The following is a 13907-nucleotide window of genomic DNA, read 5'->3' as shown; positions in this document are numbered from 1 at the left end:
TCTTGGGTTATATTTGTTCTACCTGGAAGTCTTGAGGTCCATCTTTGTTAATTTACAGTATTATTGGATTTTTAACCTAAGCATACCTCATTTCTATGAACTCCCCTACACTGCCAAGATTCTAATAAGCTGCTTTGCTTCTCATTCTTTTCTAGCTTTACAATTTCCTCCCCAGTGTCTTCACAATCATTAGGAGCTTATTTGCTTGCTCCCTATACATGTGTAGGTTCTAAGGTTCTTGTTATGGGTTTCTTTTATGCCACTGTGATCTGATGCACCATTTTTTATTTTTTGTACTTATCGACTCTTGCTTTATGGACTAAAATGTGATCTATTTTGGAGAAAAATCCCATAGGCTCCTGAGAAGAATCTGTGTTTCATAGCTGTTGGATATAACAATTCCTACATGTCAATTTGAGTTACAGCAGTTTTCTCTGTTGAGCTTTGGGTCTATGTTATCTTTCTATTGGTGAGACTGGGAGTAATTATTTCCCATATTATTATATCTGGGCCTGTATGACCCTTAATATCCAGGAGTGTATGATTTACAAAGCAGGGTATACCAATATCCAGTGCTTATATACTCCCATCACTGCACATTCTTGATGGAGTTTATAAAATTGTAATCACCTTATTTATTGCTTCAAATTTCTGACTGAAGTCTGCTTTCTTTTTCTCTTGTGTATGTGTGTGTTCAGGTGGGTATGTACATGCAGGTGCTAGTGTATGCCAGAAGGTGATGTCTGGTATCTTTCTCAATTGCTCTTCACCTTAACTTTTGTAACAGAGTCTCTCACTTAACTAGGCTGGCCGGCCACTGAACTCCCAAGGTCCTTCTGTACTTTGTCTATGCTACTTTTACCTGGGTGTTGAGCATCAGGTCTTCTTGCTTATGCAACATGTTATCAGCTAACCCATCTCTCCAACCCTTCAAACCTGCCTTCTCAGCTATCAGCATAACTATTCCTGCTTGCTCCCAGTTTCTACTTCCTTGGTATAATGACTTTCATCCTTTTACTTTTAATCCCCCCCCCCCATGGACATCAAATAGTTTGTTTTTGGTTGTTATCAGGAGCCTCAGACCACAGTGTTGTCCTTTTCAGTGAAGTGGTATTGGTGCTGTAAGAGACTCATAAAGCCAAGAGGAGCCTTTGTGCAAGGGTTCTCAGCTCTTCCCTGCAGGATAGAAGATGGTTATGAGTGGAGAGATTTGCCTTCATGTGATGGCTAGTCCTAGTTTTCCTTGTCATTATTAAGAGAAACTGAAAGTGTTTTCTTATATGGGAGGAATTATTTGGAGATTCTAAAAAGCTCCAAGAAAAATGACAGTGGGGTTCATTTGCAGCAAGTAAAGATACAACAAATGTTTTCAGTGTCTGGAAAGCATTTTAAGAAATGGAACAGAGCAATCAGGGCTGGGCCTCAGACACTACTGGGCCTCCCTTGACTTAAGAATACAGCCTCATGAACCTCCATAACTTCACAGGGCTCTGAAAACAACCACCAGCATTGGGTCTTCACATGTTCTCAGACCATGTGAGTTAATCTGCCATGTCACACCCTCATAGATAAATTTGTGTAGTGAGGACCATCAACTGATTGTCATGATTGCTTTATGTGACAGCAATGTATAGCCTAGACTTTCCAAAGTCATTACATGTAAACATGAACAAACTATCCACATACTGATGGTAAATAGTTTTCAAGTCTTTCTTAAAATTTTGCAAAAGCGAACAATGACACTGACTTGTAAGCCATATATTATTGCACACAGAAATTATAAAGAGCTTCCGGCTCAGTGGTATTTTTGCCTGTTGTCACAGCTTATGCTTCAACTTACGAACTTAGGACCAGCCTAGGCAACATGAGACTGTCTTAAGAAAAAACAAAAAAATTATAATTACTAAGAATGTATCAGAGAACAACACTGACCATCAGTCCACTGAGTATAATACCCAGGAGAATGCAAAAAGATGAGAACAATTACAAAAGGCATAAGTCTGGATGGAAGATGAAACAGTTCTAAAGACAGATGTCCAGAAAACAAAGTGCCTATCCTGGTTTGATTCGGGGTATCATCCTGACTAATGAGTAGGGACAGAGATGAGACCTAGAAGGAAGGCTTGCCTGCTGCCTTCTTTATGGGGAAGAGGAAAACAGGAATCTTTTCACCCAACAGTAGACAGGAATGAGGAATTCTCTTTAGAAATTCATCCCTACCCCAGATATTCTGTGTTCCTTATTCAGTTAGGAGAGGTCAAGGTTTTTTGAGATATTTTGTTTTCTTCTTGGTCAAATCCAACTTGGTAGGCAGCCCCTGTAGTCTTTGTCTTTGGGTCTCCTTATAGCCAAAGACAGGAGCTTTTTCCAGCCGGACCAACCAGTCCCTCTGGTATCTTCCAGCCACCACTTCACAATGCAGTGTGCAAAGCCCTTAGCTTAGCATCCACATCACATCTGATGCCAACCTACTCTTCAAGGAAACTCAAGTGTTCTTAACTAAACATGAGGAACAGTGACAACCACAACATGCCAAATGTTCTAGTTTACATATTCTAATGACTGTGTTGCTTGGAACAAAGACTTAGTGCCTGAAGGGGCTCTAGTCAGTCCAAGCAGGGCAGACATGCCTCTGGCAGGCCTTGTCCTTCTCCCCCATTCCTTCTGCCTTGCTAGAACCCATTAGATGACATTCCTAAACCTAGCCACCAAGGTCTGCTCCCTTATTTGTCCACTTGCTCTTCCTGAGGCTGACTACGAGGGTCCACCTATCAAATTTTGAAATCCAGCAATCAAAAGCCCCCTTTGGTTCACCTAATTAACATGCCCAATAAAAATAAAAAAAAAACTCATCCAACACAGGGAGCTTTCCCTTTTACATTCCTAAACTGCCATTTGCTTATGCACCATGCCTGTCTCCTTGCTATCCAGAGGCAGTCCATTGTCCTTCCAGGATAAATACCCTTTCTTCCCTCCCTCCTTCTCCTTCTCCCATGTCCTCTATCTCTTGTCTTTGTCTCTTGTTTCTTCCACTTTGTCCCTCTGGGGCAAATAAATCTCCTCTTGTGCTGACAACTTGGTCTTGGGGTGTCTGTGTTGATACCAGTCCCTTCAGTGCCTAGGAAAGGTACTAGAAAAAAAATTATTTTGCTTTAATAAATGTAATTTTAGCACAGTTGAAATGGGCTGGCTTACCCAGGTAAGGGCAAAGCCATACACAGGTCACAGACACTCCCATTTCTTCCTCTAGGCAAATGAGTGTCTGATGGGACCAGGAGTTATGTGATTGTGATCACTCGGTCTTGTGCCTAAAGGTGGCAATAACTAGGAAAATAGTTAGAAAATAAAGAACCATGTTTTACTTTCTTTATTGTTTATTGTTTTTCTTAGGAATCATGTTTTTCATTAAAGGCTATCTGTTATAGTCATCATCCTAAATGAAAAAGCACACATGTCAATGGTACCTACATAGGGAATGATGGGCAGCACAGTGTGGCTATGAGACGGGATCCTTTTCTTCTTCTTCTTCTTCTTCTTCTTCTTCTTCTTCTTCTTTTTTTGTTTCTGAGCCAACGTCTTGGCTCTCCTTTCATTTTTTTCTTTAAAAAATATTTTTATTTTTTATTTTATGTACATTGGTGTTTTGCCTGAAGGTATGTCTGTTTGAGGGCATCATATCCCCTGAAACTGGAGTTACAGATAGCTGTGAGCTGTCATGTGGGTGGTGCTGGGAATTGAACTCAAGTCCTCTGGAAGAGCGGTCAGTGCTCTCAACCACTGAGTCATTTCTCCAGCATGATCCTTTTCTTCTTTGATATGGGGTCTTGCTATGGTGCTTAGGCTAGCCTCAAACTCCAGATTCAAGCAGTCTTTCTACCTCAGTTTTCCACGTGTTGGGACTATAGATATGGATCATCATGTCTGGCTGAGGAGCTTATCCCAGTGATCTGAGGTTGGCATGCTGGGATACCACAATGTTACCATAAACTAACACTAACTGTTACCAAACCTAAAACAATGTACATGAAAATTAACTTGGAAAGATATCAATGTTTGCAACAAATATAATATTTTCTGTGCCTACTATGTTTCTTTATTATTGATTTTTAGGCCTGCAGTGAACATACCAGGTGAGGAAAAGGGTCCCAAAGCACCCACCCATGGTGGCTAGATCTGCCATCCTGGAGCAGGCATGAGAAAGGTTCTCTCTTCATGACTGGTTACTTCTAATACTTGCCAATCCTTTTTGTTCAAATGGAGACATGTTAAACATGCACCTCCCATGTAGTGGTTTGAAAGAAAATGGCCCCTAAAGGGATAGCACTATTAGGAGGTATGGCTTGGAGGAAGTGTGTCACCGTAGGGGTGGGCTTTGAGGGTTCATAAATGTTCAAGCCATGCCCAGTGTCTCAGACCACTTCCTTTGCCTGTACAAGACAGAGAACTCTCAGTTACCTCTGCAGTACCATGTCTGTCTGCAAGCCGCCTTGTCCCAGAATGATGATAATGGACCTTTGAACTGTAAGTCACCCCATTAAATGTTTTCCTTTATAAGAATTGCCATGGTCATGGTGTCTCTTCACAGTAACAGAAGCCCTAACTAAGACACCCTACACCCTGCCAAATAACATAAAAAATGCAAAGCGAGCATAAGCAAGCACAGGCAGGAGTTGTCTGTTTCTGTAATGTGGTGATCCTACGAAGTTCAGCCAGCTACTGGGAGATAGTAGTGAGGTCTCCATTTTCATTAATGTTATAGCGTAACTGTGGACTCTTAGAGTTGTAAAAGCTCAATTTTACCTTATTTTATCAGAAAATGGTACCATCAAACAGCACACAATGGTCAAACCAAAGCTGATTTGAATACCATTTTTCATGCAATGAGGTTGGAGGTCACTAAGTTGAGCAAAAAAGCTCTAAAAGTGAAGTGAGCTGCAGTCTCACTGCCTGTTGACTTTAGCAGTCCCGAATATTCACCCATATAGACCATGTGTGTGTGAGCAGGTAGTGGTACACACCCACCTTTTCTTCAAAGAACTTTCTCCTTAACTTGGCATCCGTAGGAGGGACTATTTTCCTTAGGTTTCTGTACCACTTTCTAACGATGTACCCTCTCCAGTAGGCTTGGACTCTAAAACACAGAGATGTAGAAATGATGACTGCCTAATAGCCTCATTTTTAAATTAAAAATTCTTTTATTTTATTATGCATATGAATGTTTTGTTTACATGAATATCTATACCACTTATGTGCCCGGTGCCCATGGAGGTCAGAGAGAACATCCAATTCCCGACAACTAGAATTACAGACAGTTGTGAGTCACACCATGTGGGTGCTGGAAATTGAACCTGGGTCTTCTAGAGCAGTTAGTGGTTTTGACCACTGAGCCATCTCTGCAGCCCCTAATGGCCTTATTTTAACAAGTACTCCTCCCAGCCTAGGCTGCCTAGTGACCTTCTGGGTAAGTAATCAGCCTGAGCTACAAACATTTGTCTCCCCTCCGCAGGGCATGGAGGACACTCTTACCTGGTGGCACACTTTACTTTGAACAGGCGGGCCCCATCATGTATCACTCTGGTTTGATATTGGTTCTTTCTACAGAGGGGACAGGTTTTTTTATTTGTGAACTTTTCAAAAGCCTGAAGGCATGCCTGAAGAAAAGGATTTCACTTAAAACCTTACAAGTCATTACTTATAAACAATATTTTTACTTCTAATGTAATTAGTGTTTTCTCAAGTGAAACTCAGTCCAATTTAGATTATGAAGTAGCTTCATCAGATGTTAGCACTTCCTCAGGAAACCTGTTTCAAAAATGACTTTCCACAAGAACATGCATGCAGAGACTTCAAAAACCTCTGAAAGTCAAGTGGCATAAAGGTAAAATACTACGTGTCAGACTGCAGTGCAAACAGCCGGCAGGAAGCAAGCTATCAGCAGCTTTGATGTGCGGCACTAACAATCTGCTACACAAATATCTGTGGGTCTGTCACAGAATCCACGATTTTCACCACAGGATGAGCTGCAGTCTACCCTAAAGCCATGTTTCTGACTACAAATGGTGCTCATGGATCAACAAATAGCTCTTTCAATGCGTGAGGGAAGGAGGCCAGGCCGAGGGTGGGGTTCCTTACCTTGTGGAATACGTGTGAGCAGGAAAGCAGCACCTGTCCACCCGGAGAGAGCAGAGTCCTGGGTTAGTAATACATCCTCTAGAAGGGCATCCGGATGCTTGAAGGTAGCATTCAGACAGCTGAGCACTTTCACACTTACGTTTTTAAGTTTAATATAGTATAAGCATATCATCGAAACAAAGCCAATGACCCAATACCATAAAACACATCATGCTTGATATTAATCCAGTAAAAGGAGTACCAAGATAGACACTGCTAGGTGGATAGGGTGGGCATGAAGGACTTGGTAGGAGAAGGAGCAGAGACACAATAAGCAAACATCTTTACAGGGTTTTGTTCAGCTAAATTACACTCCTCAACTTAAAATCCCAGCTTATTGTGACCTAATTCTGAGAGGTTTTAGATGGAGAGAAAATATGTTCATGAGAAAACGCCACCCTTCTGACTCAAAACTCTCCACCCAACACTGATGTTTTGACCTGGAAAAACAAAAATCAAAACTAGCCTAGACCCAATAAGGAGAAAGGATTTTAGACCATAACCACGGGCAGGTGAGTGGGCAGATCCACATCCTACCGTTTTCAGTGACCTGCCCTGTGGCTTTGCTCACTCTGTGTTTTTCTTAAGTGGGATTAAGGGAAGGAATTTTAGAATAGAGCTCATAAACTCCTAAAACCTTTTTAAAATATTTATTTTATTTTAGGAACATGGCTGTTTTGTTTGCATGTATGTCTGTGTACCACATGCATAGGGTACTCATAAAGACCCGAAGAGGGCATTAGATCCTCTGGAATTGGAGTTAGAGGTGGATGTAAGCACCATGTGGGTGCTAGGAATTGAACCCCAGTACTCTGGATGGGCAGCCAGTGCTCTTAACTTGTGAGCCACGTCTCTAGCCCCTAAAACCTTTTTCTGGACCCTGCCAACTGTAAACTTTAATTAAGTATTGTATTAAAATCATCTGTGGACTCAGTTTTTTTAACTATAACTTTCAAAGTCTTTTATCAACAGATAACATTCTGCTCTAAACAATGTAAGTCTTACATAATTCTAATAAATAATATTAGAATATTACACTTTGAGATACCGCAAACAGTTCATGGTGATAGTTAGGTAAGTGAGGCCTACACTTCATTCACATTTTGTCACATTTCCGGGTGGGTCTGTAGTGAATCACCTGAGTTCTGTTCTCACTGTTAGATGCTGTCATCTACTGCACAGATAAGAAATTACTTGAGCTGGGTGGTAGTGGCGCATGCCTTTAATCCCAGTACTTGGGAGGCAGAGGCAGGAGGATCTCTGTGAGTTCGACGCCAGCCTAGTCTACAGAACGAGTTCAAGGATAGCCAGGACTATTTCACAGAGAAACTCTGTCTCAATAAAACCAAAAAACCCAAACCAAGTAGAAAAAACAACCCTCCCAAAACAAAGACAAATAATAAAAAAACCACAAAAAACCAACAAAGTATCATCAAAGTAATTGAGAAAATTATTTCTATTTTTATTCGTGTGTGTGTTGCCTGCATGTATGTCTTATCTGTATGCCTGGTGCCATGGAAGTCAGAAGAGGGCATAGGATCTCCTGGAACTAGAGTTGTAAGCCACCATGGGGGAATTAGGAATCAAACCTGGGTCTTCTGGCAGAATAGCCAGTAAATATTCAACCACTGAGCCATTTCTCTAATCCAGAAAAACTATTTTTAACTAAGAAAAAAAAATCCAATACGGGAATACTAAGTGCAAGATTAACACAATACTGTTAGTATTTTAGCCAAATACTATAAATATAAATAAAATGACAAAGTTTAGTGAAATGCTTACATAACAGCTGAAATATTTAAGTTTTCATCCTTCATACAAACAGGCTAAACATGTACAGACAATAAATGAGGTTGCTGATGCTGGATGATTTTCTGCAGCTTTAATGATCTTGCACTTCGACACTAGATTACAAACTTCCCTACACATGACAGTTCTGTGGTTCAATGGCTGACTGAAATCTTCCCAATATCCAACTCCTACGTAAGATTAGGTCCTCTTGGAGAGCTAGAAGGAAAGTATACTTCAAGCATCTGAATTCACATTACTGGACAGCAAAAATGGCTGACAGTGAAGCATTTCTAAGTCTGAGAGGTCAGGACAAGCCCATGAAGCTTGGGGTCCTCGGCTGGGACCTACGCCTGGCTCTGTGCTGGATTTTCTCAGCTGCTGTCTCAGTGCCTACCATGTAGAAGCTAAGGCTACACACTATGTAAAAGCCTTGGGCAAAACCATATTTCTCCCCAAATTCTGAAGCATGAGTGACCTTGGCTCCTTGGAGCTGGCAGTTCAGTCAGGCACAGCAGTGGGTCTGCGTGACAGGGTCATGAGCTTTCTATGCACCGGGATGACCAGCCAGCTTATATTAAGAGCTGTGTGGACAATGATTCCATTTTATACCAGGATTCTCCCATAAATTCTTTGAAGATATTCAAAGCATCCTTTCATGCAAATGGCATACTTGTACTTAGTGTCACACGAGTAAGTGGACACCATCAAGTGATGCTGTTTAGCCATACACATACACTTTAAGGGTAGTAGAGAAAATGTTAAGTATTTGAAAGTTACAAGGGAGCATGGAACTGTGTGGCTCAGTGACTAATACTGGGGATGCAGAGCCTGGCTGATCTAAAGCTCTGTTATGTACCTGAGGATGGAGCTCAAATTCTTCTTTACATATCGGGCATGGTTGCATGGAGTCCCCCTGTAGGAGGGATCTCTGCTTCACTCTCTCCCATTCATCTGACGACAGTGGCAATGGGGGAGGTGGCAAGAGGCCTAGTTTCTGGGCTACAGGAAAGATAAGACACAATAAAAACTCACGTATTTTAGCATAGACACATGTAATTTTAGCATAGTCACATGTAATTTTTAATAGGCAACTATATGCGGATACTCTAGGGAGGCATTATAGCAACCTTCCACAATGCATATCAAGGTGCTTTTCTATGGAGGTATGAGTACAGTGATAAACCTGACATTCTCAATAATGATTTATGTTTTATACAGACTTTGTCATCATTCTGAATGCTAGGGATATTCAAGCAAGCAGGATTGACATTTAGTTGTATAGAAGTTGAAGAACACATTATTATTATTATTTGCCATTTTCCTTCTTGTTTTTTGTCTAATTTAACTGTCAGCTTCTAGCACTGCCTCCGTCCACTTAGCCTTGCTGCCCTCACCTTTACAAAGCACATCAATCATGTGCTACCTAAGAATACATTTCTTTCTTTTTTTTTTTTTTTTTTTTTTTGGTTTTTCGAGACAGGGTTTCTCTGTGGTTTTGGAGCCTGTCCTGGAACTAGCTCTTGTAGACCAGGCTAGCCTCGAACTCCCAGAGATCCACCTGCCTCTGCCTCCCGAGTGCTGGGATTAAAGGTGTGTGCCACCACCGCCCGGCAAGAATACATTTCTTAAGTAAGAAATTTATAAGAACCCATCACATGAGCTTATATCCCATGGGGAACTCACAACCTTCCTGAGCCTATGCTGGTAGGACTGTAAATATAAATCACTATCTGCAAACTGCTAAATAATAGTAAAGGTACATTAAAAAAAATAGACCTAGCACAGAGGGCCATCGGAAAAGCACTCTTGGTCCTAGAAAAATTCATGGTAGAAGTATGAATATATTCTGAAAGGCTAAAACATAAAAGTACTCTCACAGGGAGTGTATTTTCTAGATAAATAGACTTCTATGCCTTCCCAGGAAAAGTCACAGAAGAGACACTCATCCCATGAACCTTAATAATTGTGGGTATATAGAAAACAAAAAGACAATGGAGAGACATAGTACTAAGAGCTAAGTAGCTATGAGAGCATTAGTGTCAACATGGGAAGTAAATAGCAGTTCACAAGGATGTGTATGTCTGCATGCAGTTGCCAGGAAACAAACTCTGCACACAAATGTTTTACCTAAGATGATAGGAAAAGGAAATGCAGCAAAGTAAAAGAAACAAAAAGGAATTAACAAGGTCAACAGCAGAAATTCCAAGAAAATAAAAGCCAAAATGAAACTAGAACCAACAGTAGATATAAATCCAAAATGTCTTTTTCTCCAAAGAGACATTTCTAATTAAATTGATATATATAAATACAAAGCACAAGGGAAAAAATACAGAATAAGAAAAGGAAATAATCATAAAATGCATGACCAAAGCAGGGGAATGGGTTCTATCACCAGTGTCTATGTAAAAAAATTGCACAATAGTGTGTGCTTAGTGCCGGCAAGGCAGAGACAGGAGATCCTTAGAGCTTGCTGGCCAGCCAGTCTAGGTGAACTGGTGAGCTCTAGTTTAGTGAGAAACCCTGTCTCAAAAAATAAGGTAAATGAGGAAGATACTGATACCAGCCTCTGGGCTCCACACGCACATGCCTATACCTGTGAAAACACACACACACACAAACAACAGACAAAAATTCTGTCAAGAGCATCTATATTCCAAACTCACCTGATAATATAGGTGAGATTAACTTATTTCACTAGACTTAATTCTAGTAAAAATATACCAACACTAAAACCATCAGGAGAACAACAAACAAACAAACAAAACCCCCAAAATCTGAGTTGAACCCCGAGCCATTAGGCTCAGGGCCTCTCCTGTCTTGCTTTAGTACCTGCCATCCTGAGCAATGAACTCAGTCTTGATTTATTCTTACACTGATGGGCATATGACTTACTATAGGTGATGTGATGCCTACCATCAAGGGCCAGACTCTGAACTGCACAAACCTGTATCTATAATATAGCCCAAAGCAGCAAAGCTGAGAGTAAGCTTTCTCTCAAGGTGCCTGCCACCCTTGGATGGCTCTTCTGCCATACGTGGAAACTTTCTGCTCCTCACCTCAGCAGCTAAAGGAACAAGAGGCGTACCTGACTGCCTGATGAGGGGTTTTCCTTCTGTGCTATGCAGGCACCCCTACCGCCTCCTGTCTACAACACAACAGCCCTAACCAAACCTATTTGCCATGCCTAATCATTTAGAAATCCTTTATTTCTAGCTTCCCAGTTAAAATGATTTCAAACTTACACAAGATTGTAAGAATGGTATAAAGAATTCTGTGGCCTTAACATGCTACTATAGAAATGGGAACCAGGAAATTAATGCTAAGCTAATTATCCACTGAAGTCATGCTCCCTTATCTGTGGTTGTACTTTCTGGAGGGCTCAGTGATTCACAGTCAACTACTATCTGAAAATATTCAATGGGAAATTCCAGAAATAATTCACAAGTTTTCATTTTGTTGCCAATCTAAGCAGCACAATGAAATCTTATGGTCCCCTGCTCCATTTCTGTCTAGTCTATCAGGCTGTGTATTTTGTACCCCTTGTCCCTCTGTAGTTGTCTTGGTGGTTAGACAGAATGTGGCAGTATTACAGCTTTAGTGTTTGTTGAGGCTCCAAAGCAACAAAGCAGAGATGCTGACTATTCAGATGTGCCAAGAGAGGAAGTAAAGAGCTTCTTTCAAAAAAAGCAGGAAAGTTCTTGATTTCACAGAAAATAATTACATGCTGAAACTGCCAAGGTAAGACCAAATCTTCTATCTGCCAAACTATATGAAAAAAATAGATTCATGACAGTTTGACAACTTTACTTCTGTAATAGTCATATAGGGCTACAGTAGGAGCAGAGGCAGGAAGGTTGCATTTAAGACAGCTTCAACTACACAGTGAGACCTTCTCTCTCTCAAAAAAAAAAAGTTATGGCCCTAGTGTATGACAGGGATCCAATTAAGATGGAAAGGCACTAAATTTGTGGGTGGTATTTAAACTGATGTCAGTGTCACCAGAAAGCACTGAGCATGTAAAAATTTTGGGAAGGGGGTCCCCTGGGGGGCATCAAGGCATTTAGTTCAATGAGGGATTACTGCACAGGTTCAAGTAGAAATGGGCTGAGAGTATGAGCATTACTGCTGGGGCTGTGCACCAGTGGGGACACTGTGCCTCACCAGAGGTGAGAAAGCTGCTTAAGGAGGAAGGACACCACCTGAAGTTCATCTTCAATTTAATGGACCCAGGCTCATTTAGAAGATGCCAGATGGAAACTACATTCACAAAACACAAAGATCTAGACACGCACCTATAAACCAAACACTCAAGAGGTTGAAGCAGAAGGATTGAGAATTGAAGGCCAGCCTGAGCTATACAAGGAGATTTCCAAAGCCAACAAAAGTATGCAAAGGAAGGCAGAAGGGCTTAAAATACAGAAGCACAGACCAATTCTGGCATTATGTGAAGTGCCACAGGGCACATGATAAAGCCAGGCACAATGTACACAGCCAGAAATTCACTCACAAAAGCAAGTCACTTACCCTGTTGCTGCAATTTATAGTATTGCTGGTGGCTACCTTGTTTATGAGACAGTTCTACCAACACGTAATCTCAGAACTGGAAAAAAACCTTGGCAGACAAAAAGTTGGCATTCAAAGCCTTATTAACAACACACTTGGCTGTCAGTATCTGCCAATAAAATGAAAATGTTAAGGTTGTATTTTTACTCCAAACACACCATTGCTTCAGCCCTGTAAATAGGGTACCTTCCAGCTTAAGGAGGTTACACTGGGTTAGTTAGCATCAAGTCAACAAATGACCAGATTAGCTTACCTAAAGTTAGCGCTGGCGGTGCGGGATCTAGAACATACTCCCTTTCTGGATCTTCCACTTTGGGGCCCTCTGTAGTTTTTCTAAGCCCAGTATCTATTATGGCCGTTGTGTCTCTTTTGAGAGATTTTGTCTTGTTCTCATTCTTTTGCACATTTGTCTTGCAAGGGTCTGCTACTGAGAGATGTCCAAGTTGAAGATCATGTAAAATGTGGTCCTGTAAGGCAACTGCAGTGACTGCTAAGTTACCTTTTTTAGATGAATGATCCTAAAAAGTAGGAGGTAGGGGTTGTCTTATTTACTGAAACAGTGTGTAACAAACATCTTTTAGAAGGAAACTGAAGCTTTGCGCTCCACTGGTGGCGGATTAGCAAATCAATGGGAAGGAATGCCAGAGCCACTGTACCCAAGTCAGCAAACCCAGACCCAACATCCACGTTAGAAACCAAGGAAACCTTTTCATTTAATTTCTGGAGCCAATTATAAACCAATACATTCAAACCTGTGTGTGCCTAAATAAACACCTGCTGTTTTGCTATAACTGAATTAGACTCCAGGCAAATACTATGCTTTTAAGCATAAGCTCATTGGTGAAAACTTAAAGCATTTGCTGCAGGACCAGGTTCTTGAGCCAGGAAAGGCCTGCACACAGCACTTACTGTTACCCACACCTCCCACTCCTGCTCACAGCTCCTCATGGACACAAGGTTTATAAACTATTTTTACGCTCAAAGAAGGTACAGTTTGACTACATCCCAAGAGTGAAACTATGGGTCGGTTTTGAGGAGGACGAAATACCTTATTTTTTAACATGCTCAATCAGGAAACACCATGGTGTGGCTTCAACAAAGTCTAGCATCACAGTACAGTTCCTTCCATTCTTCTGCTGTGAAGAGAAAGTGAGTGTGTTGGTAAACATTCAGATCTCCTAGGGTTATGGAGATGATAACAGGAATGCCAGCTCCAGGGCAGCACAGAGCTACACTCTCCATCCCTGTCCTCCAGTAGCTTCCCACAGTGCTCGAAAGAATGTGAACACAAAGAACATCTAGCAGCAAAAACGGGGGTTTAGAGTGAAGTCTCAGACTAAAATCAGACACTAAGTGAACAACCCTTAAAGACAACACTTAAG

At 41.2% G+C, this 13907-nt stretch overlaps 1 protein-coding gene across 1 annotated transcript in view; it reads right to left on the bottom strand.

Annotated features, from left to right (window-relative positions):
- The window catches only part of Rnf32 (ring finger protein 32), a 36605-nt gene extending 23017 nt beyond the window's left edge, over positions 1–13588 (bottom strand). The window contains exons 1-6 of the mRNA XM_041640647.1: positions 13574–13588; positions 12779–13043; positions 8819–8961; positions 6133–6165; positions 5527–5651; positions 5023–5131 (exon numbers count right to left, since the gene is read on the bottom strand). Of these exons, the coding sequence (XP_041496581.1) occupies positions 5023–5131; positions 5527–5651; positions 6133–6165; positions 8819–8961; positions 12779–13043; positions 13574–13588 (690 nt within the window). The remainder of the gene's footprint in view (positions 1–5022; positions 5132–5526; positions 5652–6132; positions 6166–8818; positions 8962–12778; positions 13044–13573) is intronic.
- Between the last annotated feature and the right edge of the window lie 319 nt (positions 13589–13907).

The sequence above is a fragment of the Microtus oregoni genome, unplaced genomic scaffold, assembly GCF_018167655.1.
Source record: "Microtus oregoni isolate MIOR12 unplaced genomic scaffold, Mior012 000064F_ref0000363, whole genome shotgun sequence".
Taxonomy (NCBI): domain Eukaryota; kingdom Metazoa; phylum Chordata; class Mammalia; order Rodentia; family Cricetidae; genus Microtus; species Microtus oregoni.
The sequence above is the reverse complement of the archived record's forward strand: the minus strand, read 5'-3'. Positions and strand labels throughout refer to the sequence as shown.